Below are 27,191 nucleotides of genomic sequence, written 5' to 3'. Positions count from 1 at the left end.
TGAAGGCTTCGCCTCTTGTTAAGTTTGAAACAGTTATCTTCCATAGTTCAGGGTCAAGGTCACTTCAAAATATGTATACAATCCAACTTTGAAGAGCTCCTGTGACCTTGACGCAAGGTAAACCAAACTGGTATCAAAAGATGGGGCTTACTTTGCCCTATATATCATATATATAGGTGAGGTATTAAATCTCAAAAACTTCAGAGAAAATGGGAAAAATGTGAAAAATAGCTGTTTTTTAGACAACATTTATGGCCCCTGCGACCTTGACCTTGAAGCAAGGTCAAGATGCTATGTATGTTTTTTGGGGCCTTGTTATCATACACCATCTTGCCAAATTTGGTACTGATAGACTGAATAGTGTCCAAGAAATATCCAACGTTAAAGTTTTCCGGACGGACGGACGGACGGACGACTCGGGTGAGTACATAGACTCACTTTTGCTTCGCATGTGAGTCAAAAATGGTTGACCTCAGGCCTTTATTTTAATGATCTAGTACTGCTAGTGCTAAAATAAGATTAAGAGTAAAGAGATCATGTATCGATTGGACATTGGATTTCCCTTCTTTGAGCCATGTGACGTCAAAGGCCTACAAAACTTCCTATTTGGGCGTTTCAGGTTGACAGAAACTTCAAAGGAACTACAAAACACACGTCATGTGTTTGATTGCATGTGTGTGTGCTCGTTCAATCGTCAAAACAACAAAAAAGTCAGTACATGACGTGTGTTTTGTAGTTCCTTTGAAGTTTCGGTCAACTTGAAACGCCCAAATATGAAGCTTATGTATTTGCTTGCATGTGTGTGCTTGTTCAATCGTTAAAACAACAAAGTCAGTACCTGAAAGGAATTCGATCGGTACATAAATGTTATTTGCGTTTTTGACCAAAATATGACATTGTTCAAGGTCTCGGAGAACAATGACTGTCTCAATCTGTGTAAAATGTCATATTTTGGTCAAAAACGCAAATAATGTATAATATTCATAATGTCTCTCTTTAACAGCCCTTCCCTCTCCCAAATGCTGTCTAACCACATCCTCTTTCTATTCCACACCAAGGCATCTGAAAAATGTAAACCAACAACATGAAGCAGGGTACTGAGTGATTGACTTCAGCCCAAAGCTAGAAAACATTGAGGCACAGAAACGAGTACCACAAGGACAACTTACTTGGAGTTTGACCGTTGTCTTTTGGCTGAGGTCACCTCGGGTTCTGGCACTGCAGGTGTAACTGGTGTAAGGCCTTGTGATGCTAAAGGCGCATTGAGTAGTCCACTGAGCCCTACCCCTCCCACTGTGCTGTTCAGTCCAACACCACTGCTCGGAAAAGAGTTCTCGTACACAGACGACGACACAGGGTGGCTGGCAGGCACACTGCTGTTGGATGCGCTACCAAAAATCCCACTACTGCTGCTAGAACTGTGAGAGGAATTGCACAGAGGAGCAAAGAGGTTCTCCGAGGCAGGGAACGAAGCCTCCTGCCCCGGGCGAATGTCCCCGTGACTGTTGGAGCAGGAGGAACTGAGCGTCAAGTTTTCCACACTGATGGCGCTGTGACTGCGGGGAGGAGGTGGGACGCTGCTGGCTGAGACGACGGCAGCGCTAACACCCCCGCTGGCCACACCACCACTGTCATGATTCAACGAGAGTTCCGAATCTCCCACAACAGCACCACCACTTACATCACCAACAGCACTTGTGGAGTTCTTTTTCAGCTCCGGGTCTGTCAGTCCCTGAACTTCGGCGGATGCGTGGGAAGAGTCTGAGTTGATAGAACTGGTGCTGAGAGAGGAGAGGAACACCGGACGGGCTTTGCAGGGCTGGGGTTTGACGTGACCGTTGCTGTCTCCGCTGCCGCTCACCTTCTGCTCTGCTGCCTTTGGCAACTGCTGGGGAAAAATGTCAACATATTGTGCATTAAAATAACAAGCATCAAAAGAAAATTTCATGCAGTTTTAAAATGGGGCAGTTTGGCGGCCATCTTGGATTGCTACCATGGCAACCGATGGTCCAATTTTTTTCATTTTCTCAGGAGATGGACTGAGGACTTAAATTCTAAAAACAATTGTTGACCCAAGAGTTATGAAACAAACAAAAAAAATCACTTTTAACACCAGTGCCTCCCCTTAAAATCACATCAAGGATACAAAGTAAAAAAGACAATTGTATGTACAGGGGAACCCCCTTTAAGACTCGCTCCTTTCAAATACATTCCTTCCTCAGATGTTCTGTTCATTAGGCCTAAAAAAAAAATAGGTGTGGTTACGGTAACCCGACCTACCCTATTTTTAGGGGCCGACCCTATAACTTTTTATTACATTTGTCAAAAAAACACAAAACAAGAAGAGCAAACGCTCGATCGAGTCACTTTCGCAGTTCTGAATATTATATGAGGCATCAGATGGACAGGAAGAAATTGCTATTCACAACACAATACAGATGTAAATAATTTGATGTAAAGAATAATCCTATAAAGTTTGAATCAAATCCGATGAATAGTTTCAGAGATATGATATTTCAATTTTTTTCCTTCAAGACATACCTGTGACCTTGAAAAAGGTCAAAGGTCACCAAAGCAGACGTCAAAGTGTAGAGGTCACTGGGAGTCACGTTCACATAAAATTTGAGCCCGGTCACTTTTATAGTTTCCGAGAAAAGCCCAACGTTAAGTTGTGTGTTGCCGAACAGAAAAGGCTAGTTATCTCCCTTGTTTTTCTGATAACGTTCGTAAAAGGCTACAGATGTAAATACTTTGATGTAAAGAATAATCCTACAAAGTTTCAATCACATCCGATGAACTTTGTCAAAGATATAAAATGTCTAATTTTTCCTTTGACGCTGACCTGTGACCTTGAAAAAGGTCAAAGAAACCATCGTTAAAGTGTAGAGGTCATTGGAGGTCACGACTAAACAAAATATGAGCCGGATCGCTTTGATAGTTTCCGAGAAAAGTCCAACGTTAAGGTGGTGTCTACGGACGGCCGGCCGGCCGGACGGCCGGCCGGACAGACTAACACTGACCGATTACATAGAGTCACTTTTTCTCAAGTGACTCAAAAACGAGTGCAGAAAACGCAATGAAAGCGAAAGCGCTCGAGTCGCACACTTATTTCCCTGTCAAGTAGGTTTAATTTGTACACATTAGAAAAAAAAGAAAAGAAAAAAAAATGTAATTGCCTACCTTCCTACCCTATTTTCTTTGGCTATGTTACCGTAACCACACCTATTTTTTTTTTTGGCCTAACCCCTGTAAATTTACCTCCACTTTAAGACTCCCCATTTTAAGACCTGATTTTCTTAGAATTTTGAAGGTGATAAAAGGGGGTTTTACTGTACAGCTTTCAATTACTGATGTCCGGTCGGCAAAATGGTCATAAGAGATGCTGCAGTTTTCAGCAGTCCTTGGTGTCAGTTCAGTCACCTTTCCACCATTGTGAAAAATTTCAATTCTGCCCAAATGATAGCAACATTTTGGGCAATTTGAAATAAGTCTCAGGCAAAGGGCTGCCTGCGTGCCTCAAATGACACCAATGTACCTATGACACATACTTAGTCTGCCAATTACCCAAGCAAACTAACAAATATGGGGTGCACAAAGACAGCACTGAGCACACACACGCACAGTGCACAGACCTTAGAAGAACATATTCGCATCACTTCGAATCATTTATTTATTTTCAACTCTTATTTTTGTGCACCAACATCATCCGTCTTTGAATATCACTTATCTCGGCTGGCTGATTTTTACTAGGAGTAGGAAACTGGAAAGCAGCAGAAACAGAAAATAACCATTATGATCAAGCGCACTTACATCAGGATCCCATACCTGCCAAAATTTATTAAGTCGCTTGTGTAGCAATTCAGAATTTTTGGGAATTTTCAGCATAGCTAATGGTGTTCAAGCGTAGCTTTTTCTAACATTTATCCCCACATCTGCATTTATGCCATCTTGCTCAAGAATAGAAATTTGTAATCAAGTTTCATGAGAATGCAGGAACATAAAATGTCTATTAGAGAGTAACTACAGTGCCATTTTTCAGTGTAGACGATGTTTTATTACCAATTTTGTGATCGCGGCATGGAGTGGAAAGCAGAAATGAGTACCTGGACTAACAAGAAAGATGGAATTGATGCATGCTTGTGATAATTTGTTTAAGCGTAGCACTCTTTAGCTTGGTGTAGCAATTGCTCTTAAAACGTAGCATGCTACACTGAAAACGAAGCATTTGGCAGCTGTAGGTATGTCTTTTTGTTTAAGCGTAGCACTCTTTAGCTTGGTGTAGCAATTGCTCTTAAAACGTAGCATGCTACACTGAAAACGAAGCATTTGGCAGCTGTAGGTATGTCTTTTTCAGACACACAATGCATGTAATGTCAACATCATTATGCACCTTACCCTCTTCTCCTTTTCCTGCTTGGGGGGTCCAATCCCTGCTTTCTCTGGGGTGGTATCTGGTGAGGCGCTGTCCGCTGGAATTGGTTTGAAGGCTGGAATGACTTTGATGTTGGCATCTTTCTTCTGCGCAGAAATCTGGAATACAACATCAGGAAGTTCAGACAAGCCCACCATCAACGCCTGAGCAACAAAGAAGGCACCACATTCTGTAGCAACAGATTGGGGTTATTCTCCAGAGCTGTGTACCATTTTGTGACATGCATTTTTAGTCCTTTAAGTGATCATAACGTAGTATATAATTATTAAATGGCAATTAAAATGTATTCTCTCGACTTTTTTTTCAGTAATACGCCAGTTACGAAATTATACAGACATGCAACAAAAACATAGTAAATATTTGTGTCTTTTTTTTTTTTTTTAATAATTGTTGATGTTCAAATCCATGTCACAACCTTTGGTTTCCATGTTACAAAGTTGACATACATGTACTTTAAAACCTTTGTAACTTACTGAACGTAGACAACAAAATGTGCAAGTATTTCTAATTCTTTATCTGCAGGCCAAGGATAGATGGAACCAGTTCTTATTAATTAAACCAATTTGTATGGTTAAAAATTCTCAGTTAAGTAAAGCAATGCCAACTTCGTAACACGGTTTTCACTGGTACACAGCTCAGGACCATAACCCATTGATAAATAAGGCACATCACTGAACACAATCATAATACTTACGATTTTAACTACTTCATAAATAAAATAAGAGAACAAAGAAATAAAAAGAACTACACAAACGGAATCATACAACAGCAAAATCTTAAGAATAAGCTTTCCTCCTAGTCCTACAGGGCAGTGCGATAACGCTCTCCACAGTAAGCCTGAAAACGTCGGTAGCAACACAGGGTATCACCCGGTCATTCTGTCAACGGCTTAGGTAACTTGACATGTGCCCCAGTGCTGCGGATGAAACCGAAGTAGTGAGTGAACGACCTTTAGTAAGCCAGTGAAAATGAAAGCCAAAGTGCATAGTTAGTCGCCCCTGGTAGAGCTGCCAGTGTTCACCTCTACAGTATCTGACGCGTAGTTCAAGGGCCGCTCTGCACACTTTCGTTTGCTTCTCCCCCGCTTTGCAGATGGTCCACTCACCTGGAAATGGACCGCAAGTTCAAAAGCTCTTCAGTAAACAAGGAGATAAGACAGTTTTACACACACAAATAGGGAACAGAAGGGCAACTGCCACAATGCACATGAAAGGTCACAAACACACACGCTGCTGACAGCACCATCCCTGCATGACTGGTAAACACAAACACAGCTGACAGCCTACAGGAAAAATCAGGACTGACCGATGCTTTACAACAGCCTGCTTGTCTTGCCTGTTGCCTGGAGGCACAACCCCGTACCCTGCAAGCGTGTCACAAAATCTTACACAGCAACAAATTCCAAGACTACCATAGACATGAAAGACCCTTCTGAGACTACCATAAGTTTGACATATGTTAGTATTACTACATCAGTACATCACTACATGTATCAACACAAAGAAAAACTACTGTGAACATTCACAAACGGTAATCTTTTTTCAAGAAAGACAGACATGTATCCATTTGTTGATAAAATGTGACAAAACTTACATACTTTTTTTTAAGACATGAAAGAAAAAAACCCACCCCAACAACAACAAAAACCACCAAAAGTAAACAAAGCAAAGCAGACTGGGATGAGACAACCTGTTGGTCACCTACTTGCTGTGTAGGATGAATAAGACTTATAATGTCCAGGTCTGGGAATGAGTAAAAGTGGTTTGGGAGTACTGACGGACACATTTTGCGTTTCAAGCATTTTTAAGGGCACACGGAGGCTTTTTTCTTACACAATTAGAAAAGGACTTTGTCGTATTTACGACGAAAGGTGTATCATTCCCAGGCCTGAATATCGAATGTCTTATTCCCACCTAGCTACACTTACAATCTGTAAAGTGGAAGCTATAAGTGATTGTGTTCTCAATCATTTGCAGGATGCCATGAAAAACTTGAATCAATGCACTTCAGAAAAAATTTGAACTAAAACAACTTTTGTGCAGAATAGAGCACTTTGAATTCCATTTCCAATTGTGCGGTGAGAATCATGAGGCATTATTTTCCCCAATACATGTCAATAATTACATTCAATTCCCAAAGGCATTACACTATCTACAGTTACATTGTCTCTTTCAGTTTCAGAAAAAAATGGGGCTCTGGTAGAGTTGTTACTATTAATACCACATGTATACATCCTATCTCTCTGTAGTCCTGAGCTCAGATATATATTTATGCGTTATCTTCACCATACCATAATTAGAAAGAAGTTCAGAATGCTTGTGCTTTTAGTAATGACAAATCTGAGAGCCAAAAATGGAACTGCATACAATGTAACACTAGCAATATGTCTCCAGTGTTTTTCACAACAGCATGTGTGTTCCTGCACTCATCATAAAATAGTACAGCACACTCACCACTTTCTTATAATGATAAGAACAGTAGCCGCAGTATCGCACGTTGTCCCCTGAGTGTCCTGACTCCTCACAAAGCAGTCCGTGGCCCTGCGCGCTGAGACAGAAAACACTTAAACTGTTCAAGTTCTATTTGTTGCTGCATCCGTCAATAGTTCTCCTCTACCCATATAATCAGTCTTTCTTGCTTCCGTCTCTCTGTTTGAACGTGTTAATGTAATAGAAAATATACATGTGACCTGCTGGCCAGCCTTCTGATAAGTTTGTTATCATATGGCCAGGATTAATCAACCAGAGTTGTACAACATACAGTGGAACCCCCCTTTTAAGACTTCCTCCGTTTAAGACCCTGTTTTTTCAGACTTTCTGTTCATAACCTCTGTAAATGTACCCCCATTTTAAAACTCCCTTCTTTTTAAGACCTGATTTTCTCAGATTTGTGGAGATCTTAAAAGGGGGGTTCCACTGTATTCCCAATATTGAATACAGACATAACCTAAGACGGTCTTGTGTGAACGGCAAAGACTGATTTTGACCATTAAATTTAGTATGAATATTGTGTGGTATCACTATCTTGCAGAACAAAGTATAGAGTGCTCTCCATACCCCTACACCTCCCCCATCCCCGAAGATTTACCAGAACATTTCACACTAGCAGTAACAACAGGTAAGGCCTAAAAAAAAAATAGGTGTGGTTACGGTAACCCGACCTACCCTATTTTTAGGGGCCGACCCTATAACTTTTTATTACATTTGTCAAAAAAACAACACAAAAACCAAGAAAACGAGTGCAGAAAACGCAATGAAAGCGAAAGCGCCCGAGTCGCACACTTATTTCCCTGTCAAGTAGGTTTAATTTGTACACATTAGAAAAAAAAGTTTTAAAAAAAAAAGTGATTGCCTACCTTCCTACCCTATTTTTTTTGGGCTATGTTACCGTAACCACACCTATTTTTTGTTGTTGGCCTAAGCACTCATGCAAGCACACATACTGCTGTGTACAAGCACGCTCACATACAACAACTTGTCTTCTCATCATTTTCTCCTTCAACAGTATTAAAGAGTACAGTGATATCTCCATTGTAGCAAGACTTAAAATCTGAAAAAGTAGGTCTGTACAGAGAGGGAGTCTTAAACCAGAGCAGCCTTTATCACGTTACAAGAATATCTGAGCCTCCAGAGAAATCAGAAAAAACATGATACAGTGGAACCTCCATTTTAAGACCCCCCAATTTAAGACTTCCTCCTTTTTAAGAGCTTGCTTTTTTTTAGATTTTTTGTTCATAACCTCTGTAAATTTACCCCCATTTTAAGACTACCTCCACCGGCACGGTTGGCCTAGTGGTAAGGCGTCCGCCCCGTGATCGGGAGGTCGTGGGTTCAAACCCCGGCCGGGTCGTACCTAAGACTTTAAAATTGGCAATCTAGTGGCTGCTCCGCCTGGCGTCTGGCATTATGGGGTTAGTGCTAGGACTGGTTGGTCCGGTGTCAGAATAATGTGACTGGGTGAGACATGAAGCCTGTGCCGCGACTTCTGTCTTGTGAGTGGCGCACGTTATATGTCAAAGCAGCACCGCCCTGATATGTCCCTTCGTGGTCGGCTGGGCGTTAAGCAATCAAACAAACAAACAAGTCGCGTAAGGCGAAAATACAACATTTAGTCAAGCTGTCGAACTCACAGAATGAAACTGAACGCACTGCAATTTTTCAGCAAGACCGTATACTCGTAGCATCGTCAGTCCACCGCTTGTGGCAAAGGCAGTGAAATTGACAAGAAGAGCGGGGTAGTAGTTGCGCTGAGAAGGATAGCACGCTTTTCTGTACCTCTCTTCGTTTTAACTTTCTGAGCGTGTTTTTAATCCAAACATATCATATCTATATGTTTTTGGAATCAGGAACCGACAAGGAATAAGATGAAAGTGTTTCAAAAATTTAATTTTGATCATAATTTTTAATTTTCAAAGCTTGTTTTTAATCCAAATATAACATATTTATATGTTTTTGGAATCAGAAAATGATGAAGAATAAGATGAACGTAAATTTGGATCGTTTTATAATTTTTTTATATTTTTATTTTACAATTTTCAGATTTTTAACGACCAAAGTCATTAATCAAAAATTTTAGTGTAAATTTTCATTTGATTAATATACTTACCCAAATCTCATAAATAGCAATTTACTTCCGTTAAGTGCTTAAACGTTGAACACGCTTCCCTGGTAACACAAGGGAAGCCACTCCCCTAAAGAAAAAATCACATAAACAGTCACTAGACCACGTGATACCCCAGGGTAGGCTCCCCTTATCGCCACGTGACACGCGGCCGCCATCTTCAATTCACTTCTTGACAAGCCTGAGCAAGTCTGAAAGCGGGGTAGGTGGGAGGGCATTTGATATGAGATTTGGGTAAGTATATTAATCAAATGAAAATTTACACTAAAATTTTTGATTAAATTACATATTACTTCCCCAAATCTCATAAATAGCAGATTGCTACTTAAGGAGGTGGGATCATAAAACATGAATATAAACAGACAGATAACTCACCCTAATTTCTGGGTAGAGCCTGCCCGGCAACCACGACCGCAGGTAGGACGTTGCATCCATCAGGACGAGTGGCAGCGACGTCCCTCAAATAGTAATTCAGGAAGACGTCTTCTGATCTCCAGTAAGCGGCGCCCAAGACCTCAGATAGACGCCTGGATTTGAGGACAGCGAGAGATGAGGCCCAAGCACGGGTCTCATGAGTCCTCGCCGAGGAGAGAGGAAGGATGAACTGAGAAGACCGTCCACCATCATTCTGCTGCCACCACACATAGGCTTGTCTAATGAGAGTGGAAGCCCATTTTGCTAAAGTGACTTTGGCAATGTCTTTGTGTCTAGCTGTGTTCGTGGAGATGAATAACAGCTTCTGACTACTAGCCCGAATGGGGGTTGTACGAGATAAGTAAGTCGTTAGCGCACGAACCGGACAGTTCATAAGATCTGGATCGTTTGGAGCTAAGATATTAGACAGTGGCATAACTGTGATCACTGGTGATTGCTGATCTGGCCTCTGATTTTTTGCCAGAAAATCTGGTCGAAAATTAAGTGAGACGGAACCGTCTGCTTGAAACGAAATGTCTTTCTGCAGGCCAGATAAAGAATGTACCTCGCTACCGCGTCTGGCCGTAGCTAACAGCAGTAACATTAATGTCTTGCGGGTTAGATTTTGTAAGCTTGCCACATGCAAAGGCTCAAAGTCTGACGATCTCAAAAATTCAAGGACAAGAAAGAGATCCCAAGCCGGTACTGGTTGTTTGGTTTTAATATCTGCAATCGAGGCGCCTTTCAGCACTGAAGCTATTGGACCGCCAAGATTGATAACATGCCCTAATTGTCGTAATGTTGAAGATATAGCTGATCTTCTAACCTTAAGGGAGGAGGCAGAACAACCTTGTGAAGACAACCAAGCCAAATGATTAGCGACTTGCATGGACCTAGGCGCTACTGGGTTGACGTTGTTTAACTGACACCAAGTATTCCAAGCCTTCCAGTGTGAGGTATAAACCGAACTTGTGGAAGCTCTGTGAGCTTTTTGAATCAACGAAACAGTGATGTCCGAAGCACCTGCGTGCAGAAGAGAATTTCTCACAACATCCACCCGTGAAGACGCAGAGACTGCGGATTTCCGTGAGGAATGCCTGTTCTTGGTTGTAGAAGCTCTCCCTTTACTAGATTGAGAGGGACGGGAGAGCCTCGAGACAGGCGCAGTAGGTCCGGATACCAGTGTTGGCTTGTCCACAAAGGAGCTACTAACACCAGAGAGGGCCGCTCCATCTCCACTTTTCGTAACACTTTCCCGAGCAGGGATGGTGGAGGAAACGCGTACGCAACCAGGCCCGACCAATCCAGTTCCATGGCGTTCACTGCCATTGCCTCTGGATCCGGACACGGGGAAACGAAGAGAGGAAGTCTCTTTGAAAACCGTGTCGCGAACAGATCTATCTGTGGCTTGTCGAAATGGACCCAAAGCCGCTGGAGTGCGTGATGCGTGATAGTCCACTCCGTGTGAATCACACGGGAAGACCGGCTGAGAGCGTCTGCCACAACGTTCAACCGTCCCGGAAGATGTTTCGCGGACAGAACGATCCGCTGTTGTTGGCACCAGGTCAGAATCTGACACGCTCTCAGCGACAGGGAGGGAGAGCGAACTCCGCCCTGGTTGTTGATATAAGCCGCAACCGTGGTGTTGTCCGTCAGGACACGCACATGTTTGTCTTGCAGATGCGACAGAAAAGCCAGAAGGCCCTGCGCCACAGCTTCGAGTTCGAGTCTGTTGATGTGGGATTTCATTTGGACAGCATCCCAGAGGCCTGAGGCCGTGTGCTGTTCCAAATGAGCACCCCATCCCACCATGGAGGCATCTGTGCAAAGCTCTGCACTGTAGGACGGAAGGACAAACGGAACGCCCTGCAAAATCCATTCCGTCTGCAACCATTGATTGGTTGTGCGACGAAACCAGTCCCGAAGGGGAACAGACACCTCCCAGCCTTGAGAGGCCGGATCGCAAGCCGCTGCTAGAGCTGACTGAAAAGGACGCTTGAACACTCGTCCCAGCGGTACAAGTTTGGACATTGATTCCATTTGTCCTAACACGGACGCCAGAATCCTCATAGGAGCACTGTGCTGCTTGTTCAGATTTCTGATTAAGTCTTGGAGTTTGTCCACTCTCTTGAGAGAGGGCCGAACGGTCCAGGCTACTGTGTCGAATCTCATACCCAGGTAAGAAAACTCCTGAGCGGGAGTGAGATCCGACTTGGTCTGATTGACTGCAAATCCCATATCCAATGCGAGACGCAGGACGACATGAGTGTGAGAAAGGCAAAGACCTCGATCCTGATGCAGAATCAGCCAATCGTCGAGGTACGCCCGAAGACGTACCCCCTTCTGCCGGATAAGAGCACAAATCTGTCGGACAACCATTGTGAAGATCCATGGCGCTAGGGATAGGCCAAAGGGCAGGGCCCGAAACTGGTATGCCTTGTTTCTCCACCGAAACCTCAACCACTTCCTGTCGCAAGGATGTATGAGAAGATGAAAATACGCGTCTGAGAGGTCGATGGAGGTGACCCAATCGCCCGGGCGAAGGGCGTCCCTGACCGTAGCTGGTGTTTCCATGGTAAAGCGTATGTCCCTTAGGTAGGCGTTCAGGGAGGAAAGGTCCAGAACTGGGCGCCACCCCCCTGAGGCCTTGGGTACCACGAAAATCCGGTTGTAAAAGCCGGGGGAGGAATGATCTAATACTACCTCCACCGCTTGCTTCCGTAAAAGGGCCAGAATCTCGGCATCTATGACCATGACTGATTCCTTGTTGGCCGGAAAAGAAAAGTGAGGGAGAACTCTGGTAAGAGGAGCCTTTTCCTCTTTCCAGAGAAGCCGGAACCCCGATCTGACTATCCCTACGATCCAATTGTTGGATACGTTCTGCATCCAAAATTCGATCGCCCGAGACGGACCGCCCACCATCACGGGAATGGAGGCTGCAGAGATAATCAGATCGGGGGGGAATCATTGGGGGTTGGGCTTTCGCCCAGACCCCCGAGACTTGCCAAAGGAAGGCTTCTTGTTGCTAGAAGAAGCACCCCTTCCACGACCTCGAGAGGAACCAGAGTTTTGCTTAAAGCTTCCTTTAGCCGCAGGGGCCATGTAGGTAGCAGAGCTGGATGGTTTGGTATGACTAGCGGAGCGTTGATTGTATCTGGCAAACTCCAAATCCTTTGCCTCTTGGGTCTCTTTGTGAAGAGCATCAAGAGCCAAAGGACCAAAGAGCGCCTCCTCCGTGAAAGGAGATGTGCGCAAAGAGTCAATAGTTCTCCGATCCTGCAGTCTAGACTCGGAGAGGAAGTTATCCCTTCGAGTGAAAACTGCATGAGCGTAGAGCCGTGCTGACGAGGCCATTTGTTGCGCCGAAACTTTAGCCAATGCCGACAAAAGTGCCGCCACATCCTGTTCGCTTGCATCTTGCCTGAACTCAAAAGGTTCTAGGGAAGAAGTAAGCGCCCGCGTCAAAGACCGCAGCAGCGTATCCGAGAGGGATGCAAGTTCCAGTGCAGATCTGCCTGTTTCCTCTAACCCCAGAAGAGAAGATTCAGTGTAAGGAAAAGCTTTATCCTTCTTGAAATGCTCAAAACGCAGGAAGTCAACAGCTGGAGTCACCGGAAGTGGAGCCCGAGGTAGGGCAAAAGTTTGAATCAACCCGCGATTGGAATGTTTCAACACTAACTTCCTGTGTGTGGCATGACGAAACACAGAAGCCTGCTGCTCTGTGGCCAGCCATGAATCCACTGAAGGGGGAACCGGTCCATGCGCCACCAGAAGTGGCACTGGTCGAAGAGGAATGTTACTACCCAGAGGTGGGTGAGTAGCCAAAACTTTCGCCATTTCATAAGCCACCAAGGGAGATTCTGAGAAACGAAACCCCGAGGCGACAGGTTGCGATGGTAAAAAATCGTCAACCGCTGATTTAGGAGGAGCAGAAGCGTCTACACCTGCGACCACCCCTTCCGGAAAATACCGTGAGGTCACCTCTGCTGCAAGCGCAAGAGCCTGGATAAACCTTGCCGGTAAACGGAAAACTTCCTCATCCTGTTCGGAATTAGCACTTCCGTAAACAGACGAAGAGTCCTGCGCAAAAGCGCTTCCTTCCGGTAAGAAACCGCGTTCAGTACACTCAGTATTACTGGCAGCGGTAACCGGAACCGAGCGAGGTCGATCACCGGAAGTGACCGCCTCTCGAGACATCTGGCCAATGTCCTCTTCCGGTTCCTCAAGCGGACCGGAAGATGCCTGTGCTATCGACGAAGCGTTATGTAATATACGCTCGCGACGCACCCCCAGAGGGGTGGCACAAGAGACGTCCGCAAGAAAGGAAGGTGTACCCGCTATTGGACGCTCTTGTAAGACACGCTGGTCACCCACTGTCGCGGAACGACAGCTGACTTCCTGTGCCTGACCAGACATACCTTGAAGGTGAGGGACACCTGAAGCCAGTTCCGGAAACGAGCATGGCCACTCGTACCGACCGGAAGACGGAGACTCAACCGAGACGTCGGCCGACGTAACGGTAGCTGAAGGTGTACGCAATTTAGCCAAAGATTGCACACCACCAACCCTAGAAGGAAGAATGGACGTACCACGACTAGACACTCTCCTTTCCTCAGCAAAAATGTCTTTAAGCTGACCAGCAAAGGAATGAAAAATCTCCATCATTTGCTCCTTGTCTAACGGAGCTTTGTCTGCCGGATTAACGCTAAGTCCAGGAGCGGCAGAATCAACAAGAGACTCAGGAGGATCAATAACAACACTAAATGAAGTATCATTGAGAGGGTCCGTAACAAGAACAGTAGGATTGGCTTTCGTTTTCTTAGCTGACCGCTTAGAAGAAGAATCTGAACTCGCTTCTTTTGATGCAGACGCACGTTTCTTATGTTCTTTGTCAGACATGTTGACCGAAAAAGTTGTATCAAACAATTTCTACAACAGAAAACGCTAGCCACAATACGAAATAGAAAGGTCTCACCCGAACGTAGAGAAAACCAGGGAACAACTCAGCTTCAAAAAAGCTGAAACGGCCACAAAAGGCCGGAGCGTGAACCAACACGTCTGAGCAGCTCAGGCGTTGGAAGAGAAGTGAATTGAAGATGGCGGCCGCGTGTCACGTGGCGATAAGGGGAGCCTACCCTGGGGTATCACGTGGTCTAGTGACTGTTTATGTGATTTTTTCTTTAGGGGAGTGGCTTCCCTTGTGTTACCAGGGAAGCGTGTTCAACGTTTAAGCACTTAACGGAAGTAAATTGCTATTTATGAGATTTGGCGTAAGTAATATGTAATTTAATTAACTTTTAAGCCTCCAAGCTGAAATGCAATACCAAAGTCCAGCCTTCGTCGAAGATTGCTTGGCCAAATTTCAATCAATTTGATTGAAAAATGAGGGTGTGACAGTGCCGCCTCAACTTTTACAAAAAGCCGGGTATGACGTCATGAAAGACATTTATCGAAAAATGAAAAAAACGCCCAGGAACTCTCATGTAAAATTTCATAAAGATCGGTCCAGTAGTTTAGTCTGAATCACTCTACACACACACATGCACAGACAGACAGACAGATACACCACGACCCTCGTCTCGATTCCCCCTCTACGTTAAAACATTTAGTCAAAACTTGACTAAATGTAACAAAATAAGACTCCCTCCTTTTCAGGACCTGATTTTCTTAGATTTTTGAAAGTCTTAAAAGAGGGGTGTTACTGTACTGCTCACCAGGTGACATGAAAAAACTGCCTGCATCCTGTCTTATTGCACTGCATGCAAGCACCCGGGTAGTTCTTTGTTGTTTCCTTCTTGTTCTCCTCACAAATGTAGCACACCTGCACAAAGGTTCTTGAGTTGTGCAAATGTATCTTTGAGTGTTAAACAGTAAAGCTGCACTACATCACTACATGTACAACATTTTCAACTAAACCATGAGAAGGAATATAATTATAGCAGATCTGACAAAAAGAGAAAGAATAAATATTTCTATATTACATGAAATTACACAGTGGAAAAGTCAACACATAAATTTAATTTCTAATCAAAAAGTGCTGCTGACTAAATATTCTCAACATACAGGCATCACTTGAAAGACTTTTAGGTAATGATCACAAATTAATGATAAAAGATGGAAGTCAAACTTAAAAAGTAAAATACATTTGAGAGAGTAACTAAGTGAACCTAGGCAACAATGAAGAGTTTACCTACAATTTAGTACTAAGACAAGTACAACCTGTCAGTGCCTAACCATAATCTAACCACCTAGAAACATGCATGACATCACTGGGATCGTGCAGACGCACAATTTCTGTGTATTTGACGCATTTAAAAACTCGCTGATGTGGGTTTTCTTCATGACCTGAATGCCATACACAAAATTAATGCGCCTCTTTTTTTCCAATGCTAAATCAATGTGGATAAATGCATACCCTTGGCTATCAAACACACAGCTGTTCTTCAGTGATTACTGCATATTTGGCAAAGAAAACAACTCTTTCAGAAAATGTTATTTTGACATGCGAAACTCAGAAAGCAAAATATTACTCAGTGACATATTTTCTACTTATTGTTGCATTGCATTTCTTATGCATTTTTTTTCCAAAGCTTCCACGACCCCTGCATTACAGATTAATTCAGATTAATACTGTGCACCGATTCAGGCATGGGAATTGAGAAAAGTAAAAAAAGACTGAAAATGTTTAAATAATACTAATAGCAATCGAAGACACAAAGTGTCAAGTCGACTGCGCAAAGCGCCCAGCCGATGGCGCTAAGTGACGGTGCAAAGCGCCTAGCCTTACTAGGAGGGTCCGGGGGTGCTTGAAGGCTCCGACTGGCATACGATACATCCGTGTTGCAGACAATGCACCATGCTGATCCATGATTTTTCAAAATTGGGTGCTGACGCGCTGTTTGTCACCGTTCACATCCACAACAGCCGCCACCCACTTCCTTTTCCACTTGTTAGCGCATCCATAGTCATCGAACTTTTGCCCACGGTTGACTACACGTGCAATCGATATTTTGACTGGTAGACTGCGTTCAATGCTATCGCGTGCCAGCTAATCAACAGCGAGTTGTTTCTCTAAAAGTTCAAGTAACTGAGGCGGACAGTAGCAGTGCGTGAACAAAGCACAGACTTTTGTGCAAGGGCAAAAGTAACCGGTGCTTTTTTTTTTTGCCTCCCCCATTTATTTTTTCAGGGGACACTTTTGCTTTTCCAATGGAACAACAACAAAAAATGTCGGCGGAAATTTGCCTTTCGGCGGACAATTCCCATGCCTGAGATTTTCTTCACCTGAACATCAGTCACCTGCAATTCAACCCTTCAGACCAAAGCGTTATTATCAACTGTCTAACTAGTCTTACCTTGTTGAACCTGTCCTGAGGGACGGATTTGAGGACGATGGGTTCCATGGTGTCAACATCAGCAAACCAAGCCTCCGGTATGTATAGTGCACACACCACATGACACCAACCTGGTGGAAAACAGATATATTCACAATCACATTACATCTACATAGCTTACGTAAAGACTAAAGGTTAAACTCAAACATTCATTGATTCAATCACTGACTGTCTTGCAGAACTTTACATCCACTATGTGTGAGCTATTGTTTATACTATGAGTCTTCCTGACCAGTCGTCAACTTCACAATTATGCCTTCTGGGGTCATTTCAATGATCCATTTGCACAATGAATAAATTAAAATTGAGTAACTTTTGTAATTTTTTTTAAAACAGAATGACTTTTGTAACTCACAAACTCAGTACAGTGAAACCCCCTTTTTGGCTCACGTAAGTGTAGCCTATGCGATCATAACTTTGTCTGTCTGTGCGTGCGTGTGTGTGTGCGTGCGTGTGTATGTCTGTGGTAGAAACTTTAACATTTCGTCATTTGAAGACGTCACATTATGACGTAAGAGGGTTAGACGTCACGCGAAGGAATTACTGAAAGTCTCGGTCATTGTTATTTTGAGCGGGCCGAGACTAGTTGGCAGTCGTGTCCCTGTAAGTAGGCTACATGCAGACAGACAGATCTATCTAGTGTCTCGCTTTCTTGCACAGTGTCACCTATGCTTACTGTGTGTGTGTGTGTGTGTGTGTGTGTGTGTGTGTGTGTGTATGTGTGACGGAGTGATTGAGTTTGTGTTGCTGTTTGTCTATTTCTTATGTGAGCCTTGAACTAGTTGAAGGCTTCGCCTCTTGTTATTTAAGACTCTCTCCCTTTTAAGGCCTTATTTTGTCAGTTACCTCTGTAATTGTAAATGTACCCCCATTCTAAGAATCCCGCCTTCTCAAGACCTGATTTTCTCAGATTTTTTTAGGTTGTAAAAAGGGGGTTCCACTGTAATTGTAACTTGTAAGTGAATGTAAGCATGCTGAGATGATATTGACAGGACACAATTGCATGAAGAGCTTCTAAAAGTGTGTCTAGTGTATATTATTAATCAGGCAAAAAAGAAAAAAAAGAGTCTGTTTACGGTAAAATAGGCCAAACAAATAGGGTCGGTAGGTCGGGATTTTTTCCCCATTTTTTCCCTTAAAAAACCCCATATTTTCAAGTTATTTTGCCAAAAAACAAAGACTCCCCCCCCCCCCCACCCAAATGCCAAAAAAAAAAGTCTAGGGTCGCGCGAAAAAATAGGGTCGGTCGGGATACCGTAAACAGATTTTTTATTTTTTTGTTGCCTCAGGAACATAAATAATCAGAAACCACATACCTCCTGAATCAGTCCTTTTCAGAGCACCATCCTTTTGAGGACACAACTCACACCTCTGGAGAGAAAAAAAAAGTTTGAAAGATTGAAAATGAAAACTTCAAAAGGTGGCATTCTCCTGGATTTGATTCACTAATGCCTAGCCTCAGTCACTGATAGGCAAAACAAAGGACAAAGTAACTGTCTGTATAAATAAATGCCCCTCCCCCCCCCCCTCTCACTCTCAGTCCTAAAGAACTCTCTACTGACTAAAAGGATCGGGCAGGGTTGCAGAATTGGGGTAGAATTACAACGGTTTTACTACTTTTAGTAACATAGTTCTATCTACTGCTTGACTACAATTGTTCTTACAAATTCTCAAAGAGGGGTAAACAATGTGAGGAACATGTCTGCCTTAATTGCTGTGGTGGGTGTGGCATTGGCATGGCAGTGGTGGTTCTTTTATTTGCTTTAGTTTTAGTTCTAGAGGTGTCAGTCTCACTATCAGTATCACTCTTGGACATGAGCTTAATAAAGTTAATAAATGTCAATACTGCAAATTAAAGGCCATGCAAATCCTCTTTCAGTTAATCTTAACCATGGTAGTATTACTATAAGAACCCGCTACAGGAACTGCAGTGCAGATTAATTTCCTTTCAGTTTCAACCCCAAGACACTGACAGACCTGTATGAATTTTGACATTTAATAATTAATCCCAGCGAAGCTGGAGGTATCCCACGAACGCTATACTGTAATCGACTTGAGAAATTTTTATACCGATAATACATGATAAAGAAGGATTCTTTGTGCCCGGCTACGGGCTACAGTTGAAGATGGAAGTTCACCAAAAATTGGGACCATACTAACAAAAATACGGTGGGTGCAATAGGCGCCCCCATTTTTTGAGCAAACGCCACCCAAGGCCGCTTTGGACGGGTAGAAATTCCGTAGTTTCCAAGACTATGGATAAAGCTCGCGTAAGAAGATTACGTCACGGTTGAAAGTCTTTGACGTCAATTAATGCATCATGACGTCATGCCTCCCTGTAGTCTTTTTCTCTCGCGCGGTGTGTGTGTGTGCGTGTTCATTTTGTGCACATGTGTTAGTGTTACTGTTTGTGTGTGTGTGTGTGTGCGCGTGCATGAGTCTGTACTTGTGTGTGTGTGTGTGTGTGTGTGTGTGTGTGTGTGTGTGTGTAAGAGAGAGAGAGAGAGAGGGAGAGAAAGTGTGTGTGTGTGAATGTGTTTGTTTGTTTGTTTGCTTAACGCCCAGCCGACCACGAAGGGCCATATCAGGGCGGTGCTGCTTTGACATAACGTGCGCCACACACAAGACAGAAGTCACAGCACAGGCTTCATGTCTCACCCAGTCACATTATTCTGACACCGGACCAACCAGTCCTAGCACTAACCCCATAATGCCAGGCGGAGCAGCCACTAGATTGCCAATTTTAAAGTCTTAGGTATGACCCGGCCGGGGTTCGAACCCACGACCTCCCGATCACGGGGCGGACGCCTTACCACAAGGCCAACCGTGCCGGTCTATGTGCGTATGAGTGTGTGTATGAGATTTGTGTGAGTCAATGTGTGTGTGTGTGTGTGTGTGTGTGTGTGTGTATACATGCGTGCGTATGTACATGTGTGAGTGTGTTTGTATGAGAGAAAGGGAGAGGGAGAGAGAGAAAGACAGAGAGTGGGTGTGTGTGTGTATACATGTATACATGTGCGTGTGCGTAAGTGTGTGTGTATGTGTGTTTGTTTGTAAAGGTGTGTATGTCCATCTGTCTTATGTGCGTATGGGGGTGTGTTTTGTGTGTATGAAGTGTGTGTGAGAGAGTGACTGAGTGTGTGTGAGTGACTGAGTGTGTGTGTGTGTACGTGTGTAACTTGGGGTGTGTGTGTGTGTGTGTGTGTTTGACTTTGAGAGAGAGAGAGAAAGTAAGAGAGAGGTTTGTCTTTTGCAGGGGTATGCAGTGCCTTGGCGTTGCACTTCTACTTAATTATAATGATTTATTTGAGGTTGCTCCATATTGTGTCAAATCACAGGGGCATCATATTACAGGTAACACAATATTTTAGTGCAGAACACAAACTTACACTGTTTACAGTAACAGTGACATTAAGTAACACCCAACACAATGTTACCATGTATTGTATTTAATGTATACCTCCAAGAGCTCTCTTGGTTTTACACTACTCATATATATTCATAATCATACTCATAGTCATAGCCTGGCAATATTACGAACAATTATGACAAGGTTATACCACTATGCATACTCTAATCTAGTAATGCTACATATGATAAAATGTTCTCGCGCGTAAAGCATTTCAACTTGACCGTAATGAAACCCATGTGCTTCTGTTTACATTTTCTGGTAACGTAGAAAACATGGCGGCATACACTTACCACACGAGCTGCTCTCTCTTGCGATTCGCATTTCCGACAATACCACGGTCCTGAAGGCACTGCCACTATGCCATAACATGCTGCAAATCAAAATGAAAAATGTGGTTAAGTCATCCAAGTGCACAGAAACTGAAATTGGCAAGAAAACGTGGGTTGTGTTCTGCCAGAGTGAAATACACGAGTTGTCTTACCTTGGTGGACAGCTACATTGCAACCATGTCCGTCACAGTAAACTAGCGGGTTCTCGGCCCATCCACGCTCGTCGGAGCACACACAACACCCACCAACCATCTCCTTCATTTTACCATCAGATACGCAAAGAGAAAAAGACCAGTTCCGAAAATATCTTTGGACTCAAACATAGTTCTTATTGAATTTGACACTGCTTTTTCGCTCCATTTTCTCTTGCCTCATTTCTAAACAAGGTCAATGCGCATGCGTGGTGATTGAAAGTGACTTGGATAGAGGAGAGTATAACTATGAGTGTAAGTGTCAGAAACCGTACCAGCAGAGAAATCTTCCACAAAGTGACAGAATATCGCAGGGTTCTGGACATCTTGGTCAGCCAATACAAAACACGGCACTTGCCAAACCCGGGCCTCAGTCAATGAGTGGAAAATCGGACCAAAACTCAGTTTCTATTCACCCTCCCCTCCCTCTTGTTTTCGAGAAGCGCAAATTCACACGCGAACACACTCTCTTTACCACTTTCTCTCTCTTTCGCCCCCCCCCCCCCTCTCTCTCTCTCTTCGCCCCCCCCCCCCTCTCTCTCTTTCACTCACACAGTGTGTTTTGTTGATTCTTAATGGCAAAGGCTTTAATTTACACAAGTTATAAGCACAAATAGGAAGAGTTGCTTCCCTTGGCCGGTCTTCTAGCACATTTTAATGGACGACTTCTACTATTAAGGTTCCTCTCTAAAGACCGATTGGTCGAAGTTCTAGTGAACGTTTCCTTTTCTCCATAATTAAATGTTCCATAAACTTACCTCTCTTGTTTTTAATTTTTGTTTAACCATCAAAAATAAAAAGAACACACGAAAACGGACACACAGCAGGGGCGGACGAGGGGGGGGGTTTCAGGGGTTTCCGGAAACCCCCCCCCAGCCAAAAAATTTTTTTTTAAATGGTGTTTTTTTTGGGTATTAATCAGTGACAAAATCTGCTGCCTGAAACTGGTAATGATCATCCTCAAAATGCACCAGATTGCACCATTTTGCATCCTTTTTTACAAAATTTTCCGGGGGGGCATGCCCCCGGACCCCCCTAGCAAGCTAGGCGCTTTGCGCCGTCGGCTCGGCGCTTCGCGCCTTCACACCCATATCTTCACAATATACTTTTGGAAACCCCCCCCATAAAATGAACTGATCCGCCCCTGCACAGGCTACCCCCACTGCACTGATGCACGGACAACACACACACCAGGGGCGGACGAGGGGGGGGGGGGGGGGGGGTTCTGGGGTTTCCGGACCCCCCCCCCCCCAGCCAAAAAAAAAAATTTTTGGTGTTTTTGGGGGTATTTAGAGAAGGAAATTGTAACATGAGGGAGGTTCAGAGGGAGGTCCAGAGTTTGATAAGGAGGGGGAAGGAAGAGTTTAAGAGGAAGGTAGAGGGAAATTTCACGGGGAACAACATGAAGAAGGCATGGGAGGGGTTGAATGTCATGAGTGGCTACAAGGGGAAGAAGGGTGGGAGTAAGGAAAAAAGCAACGCTACGCAGTCAGATGCAAATGATCTCAACCAGTTTTATGCACGCTTCGATAAACATGACTTCAGCGGGGAAAGGAAGGCAATGCGGGACAGGTTGACCAGTGATAGTGGGCTTACGGAAGGGGATTCCCCAATAGTGGTGACGGAAGAAGAGGTGGAGAGGGGGCTGAAGAATGTTAATGCTAGCAAGGCGGGGGGACCAGATGGGATGATGCCCAAAGTTTTAAAACTATGTGCAGAGCAACTTAGTTATATTTTTTCAGTCATTTTTAACATGTCGCTTGGTGCTAGCAGGGTACCGGCCCTATGGAAAACTTCATGCATTGTTCCTGTGCCAAAGAAAAAGACTGTGATAACCATGAATGACCTGAGACCTGTGGCACTTACTTTATGTATGAAAGTCTTTGAGAGAGTTGTTTTGTTCAAATTGAGTGATTGTGTGAAAGATTTTATTGATCCATGTCAGTTTGCATACAGGAAAAACAGGAGTGTTGATGATGCTGTGTTGAATGTTTTAAACAAGATCTACTCTCATTTAGAAAAGCCTGGCTCTTATATTCGCTTGATGTTCTTTGATTTTTCCAGCGCTTTTAATACTATACAGCCTCATTTAATGGCGGAGAAGCTTTTTAGCATGAATGTCCCAGCAGCCACCATCCTCTGGGTTATGGACTACCTGACAAACAGGCCACAGTATGTTAGGGTGGGGGGGCAATCAGTTTCAGACACAATCTGCACAAACACAGGGGCACCACAAGGCACAGTACTCTCACCTTTTCTTTTTTTCTCTCTACACAGCAGATTTCAGAAGTTCTAGTGACTCCTGCCCCATAACCAAGTTTGCTGACGACACTGGACTGACCGGACTGCTGACTGTTAACGACGACTCTGACTACAGGCAGGAGGTAGATAGGTTTGTGGGGTGGTGTGAAAACAACTATTTAGAGCTTAATGTGGGGAAGACAAAGGAAATGATAATGGACAACAGGAGGGGGGAACATGTACACAGGGAGATAGTGATCAAGGGGGAGGTCGTAGAGAAGGTAGAGCAGTATAAGTATTTGGGGGTGATTATAGACAATAAGTTGACATGGAAACCAAACTCTGATGCCCTTGTGAAGAAACTCCACTCTCGCCTGTACTTTTTGAGAAAACTCAGGTCTTTTAACATCAGACAAGAAATCCTTCAGATGTTTTACACTTCAACGTGCAATAGTGTGTTGTACTTTGGCTCCGTGTGTTGGGGTGGCAACATCAACAAGCAAGACAGGGATAGATTAGATAAATTCATCAGGAAAGCAAGTGGGGTGGTTGGGAGGAAGCAGGACAATTTCACATCAACACATGAACGACGACTGACTGACAAGGTACAGAAGATTTTGGCTGACGACTCGCACCCACTCAGACCGGAATTTGACAGTAGACGGACAGACAGGAGCAACAGATTCAGACAACCAACCGCAAGATCCACACGCTACAGAAATTCGTTCATTCCATCTGCAATTCACATCTTCAATTCTCAGGTGGGGCGGTAGATGCTGGTGTTGTCGCTCTGATGCACGGGGTCAGTGTTCTGTATTGTTTCAGTATTGTTGATTTTGTTTTGCATTCTACTCTCTTAATCTTAGACAATATGTGATAACCGGCAAGGTGCTGACTTTCTTTTGTGCATTGTTGATGGTGAATGCATGTTAATTTATTTTTAATATACTTTCTTATGTGATAACCAATGTGCTATATTTTCTCAGGACAAAGAACAAATGTTTATTTTGAATGTTTTATGTATGTTATTATTACGGACACAAACGCTCAGCAATGTAATTTCTCTTTTAGAGATTAATAAAGTTATTGTATTGTATTGTATTGTATTGTATTAATCAGTGACAAAATCTGCTGCCTGAAACTGGTAATGATCATCCTCAGAATGCACTATTTTGCATCCTTTTTTTCAAAATTTTCCGGGGGAGCATGCCCCCGGACCCCCCTAGCAAGCTAGGCGCTTCGCGCCCTCAACTCGGCGCTTCACGCCTTCACACCCATATCTTCACAATATACTTTGGGAAACACCCCCCCATAAAATGAACTGATCCGCCCCTGCACACCGTGACACAGACACACTCACACACATTTTTAAATCCTCCAACCACCTGTCACAAATAACATGTTCACTCCAACAGAGATGCTTCAAAATAGATTTTTTATTCATAAATAATTATGGCAGTGAACACATTTACAGCGCATGCAACCAACTCTCACTTATTGGTGTAGTTTTCGCTTGTATACAATCACAATAAATGCATGAGCAGGTGTATGTCCAATGTAAGTTACGTCAAGGTTGGCAAATGCAAACAACAGATATTACATCTAAAAGTTTTCTTGGGGTTCTTGCAGAAAATAATTGTTATTATGGTTCCCATGCAAACACAATAAAACTCTGCCTGTGGTGTACATTTTTACATTTAGTCAAGTTTTGACTAAATGTTTTAACATAGAGGGGGAATCGAGACGAGGGTCGTGGTGTATGTGTGTGTGTCTGTGTGTCTGTGCGTGTGTGTGTGTAGAGCGATTCAGAGTAAACTACTGGACCGATCTTTATGAAATTTTACATGAGAGTTCCTGGGTATGATATCCCCAGACGTTTTTTTCATTTTTTCGATAAATGTATTTTATGACGTCATATCCGGCTTTTTGTAAAAGTTGAGGCGGCACTGTCACACCCTCAATTTTCAATCAAATTGATTGAAATTTTGGCCAAGCAATCTTCGACGAAGGCCGGACTTCGGTATTGCATTTCAGCATGGAGGCTTACAAATTAATTAATGACTTTGGTCATTAAAAATCTGAAAATTGTAATTAAAATTATTTTTTTATAAAACGATCCAAAATTACTTTTATTTTATTCTTCATCATGTTCTGATTCCAAAAACATATAAATATGTTATATTCGGATTAAAAACAAGCTCTGAAAATTAAAAATATAAAAATTATGATTCAAATTAAATTTCCGAAATCGTTTTAAAAACTATTTCATCTTATTCCTTGTCGGTTCCTGATTCCAAAAACATATAGATATGATATGTTTGGATTAAAAACACGCTCAGAAAGTTAAAACGAAGAGAGGTACAGTAAAGCGTGCTATGAAGCACAGTGCAACCGCTACCGCGCCAAACAGGCTCGTCACTTTCACTGCCTTTTGCACTAGCGGCGGATTACGTTCAGTTTCATTCTGTGAGTTCCACAGCTTGACAAAATGTAGTAATTTCGCCTTACGCGACTTGTTGGATATTGCAGAGAAAAATGGCTCGTCTACTACACAGAATGTGGCCTACTGAGCTATCACCTTTTGGTTTCACTGGGCCATGGGATATTGCATTTGAGTTTTGTTTCCTAGTAATCTGCATTCACACGGAGTTAATTGTATCTACATGTACATGCAATTTTTGAGCTCCCAAATCTTATCAGCATCTGCGAATGCTTGCATGTGCATCATGTGTGTGTGTTTGTGTTGCTTTCCTAATTGTTCAAATTTAAATATCAATGCTGGTTTATATGCTTATATGCACGTGCATTTGTCTTGGATATTAAGCTTTGCTTTTTTTGGGGTCTGTTTTTCAGATTTGGAGTCTTCTTCATTTATATTATGCAATACACTGCTAACTAGTATAATTCTATCACTCAGCTTAAAAAATAGTCAAAACAAACAGATCAATGTTATTTTTTGTGCAATCAGCTGGTGGATGTTTAAAAGGTGAACAAGCTGTGACAAATAAAATACAGTTAACCCTTTACCACTTGACCCAAAGTCAAGCTATCCTTATCTGATTCCTGGACGATTTGGAAAAATCACAGTTCAAGATCGGTTGATCGCATCTGCATGACTTTGATCGCATCAAAGTACATTGAAGAATATAGTTTATACAAACTCTGATCGCACGTTGTTGGTCTAACCACCAAAGTAAACCGGAAGTACGTCACCGTTCTTTAGTTCTACATCCGTTTGATCGCGAAAGTGAAAGTGCGCGCAAGGTGTGTATCGGGCGATTTCGGGCGATTCAGGGAACGCATAAGGCACTTCCTCCGGGCGGTTTCGGGCAATTCAAGTGGTAAAGGGTTAAAAAAAAAAAAAAGAACATCAAAGCTACATGACAATGTCAGATCTCTGCAGAAAATAAAATAAACAAAAATAAAAAATACAATAATCCATTGATATGATATACCAAATATTCAACACATGTATACTTAAACAAACATATGGAGAAACAAGAGTGATGCATAATCATAAGAAAATTATAATAATAATTGACAGAGTATTCCTTGTGAATAATATACTACCCGTCATAAAAAAAAAACTACAGGCACATGCATTTGAGTGCAGCCAGATCTTTTTGATGAGGCTGTTTATTGTAAAACCAGTTATACAACCATATGCAGTTACAATAAATGATCTCATCACAAAGATGTGTACTTTATCTGCCTAATTTTTTTTAAGACGGGTAATGTAAAAGTGTGGAGAAAACGTTAAACCGGCTAAACAAGCATATAAAAAGATCAGAATTGATAAAAAAAAATTATAAAAAAATTGAAAACATCCATAAAAAAAATGCCCTGAACACAAATCAACCATACTACAAAAGTAACAATATACATTAACATAAAAACACTAAATGCTTAAAAACGAAATTAATTGTGACTGAAACTTCCAGAGGTAGAGCTCAAAGCAACACAAAAATCTGAGTAAAATGCAGAACCTTGAGGAAAAACAGCACACAAAAAAAGAAACAGAAAAAAAGATCACTGGTTGTGAACATGCCAAACAGCATAGCGAGCCAATCATTCAGCAGACATGAGTCAGTGACGCAAAAAACTAAAACTTGGCTTCAGATCTTCAAATCAGTGGGCTTTTTCCGTATACAAATTCAA

The 27,191-nt window shown here is 42.9% G+C and overlaps 1 protein-coding gene across 4 annotated transcripts in view; it reads right to left on the bottom strand.

Moving 5' to 3' along the window:
* The window catches only part of LOC138981436 (protein AF-10-like), a 68,196-nt gene extending 47,230 nt beyond the window's left edge, over positions 1 to 20,966 (bottom strand). For 2 of the 4 annotated variants that reach the window (XM_070354351.1, XM_070354354.1), the window contains exons 1-9: positions 20,754 to 20,966; positions 20,563 to 20,642; positions 18,177 to 18,231; positions 16,822 to 16,931; positions 15,181 to 15,287; positions 6,886 to 6,979; positions 5,454 to 5,537; positions 4,396 to 4,530; positions 1,170 to 1,888 (exon numbers count right to left, since the gene is read on the bottom strand). In XM_070354351.1, coding sequence (XP_070210452.1) covers positions 1,170 to 1,888; positions 4,396 to 4,530; positions 5,454 to 5,537; positions 6,886 to 6,979; positions 15,181 to 15,287; positions 16,822 to 16,931; positions 18,177 to 18,231; positions 20,563 to 20,642; positions 20,754 to 20,862 — 1,493 coding nt within the window. In that variant the 5' untranslated portion in view covers positions 20,863 to 20,966. The remainder of the gene's footprint in view (positions 1 to 1,169; positions 1,889 to 4,395; positions 4,531 to 5,453; positions 5,538 to 6,885; positions 6,980 to 15,180; positions 15,288 to 16,821; positions 16,932 to 18,176; positions 18,232 to 20,562; positions 20,643 to 20,753) is intronic. The other 2 variants (XM_070354352.1, XM_070354353.1) reach the window with 2 other exon arrangements.
* Positions 20,967 to 27,191: the final 6,225 nt, after the last annotated feature.

The sequence above is a fragment of the Littorina saxatilis genome, linkage group LG12 (genome assembly GCF_037325665.1).
Source record: "Littorina saxatilis isolate snail1 linkage group LG12, US_GU_Lsax_2.0, whole genome shotgun sequence".
In the NCBI taxonomy this organism is placed as follows: Eukaryota; Metazoa; Mollusca; class Gastropoda; order Littorinimorpha; family Littorinidae; genus Littorina; species Littorina saxatilis.
Note: the sequence above shows the minus strand (reverse complement) of the source record. Positions and strands in the feature narration are given on the sequence as shown.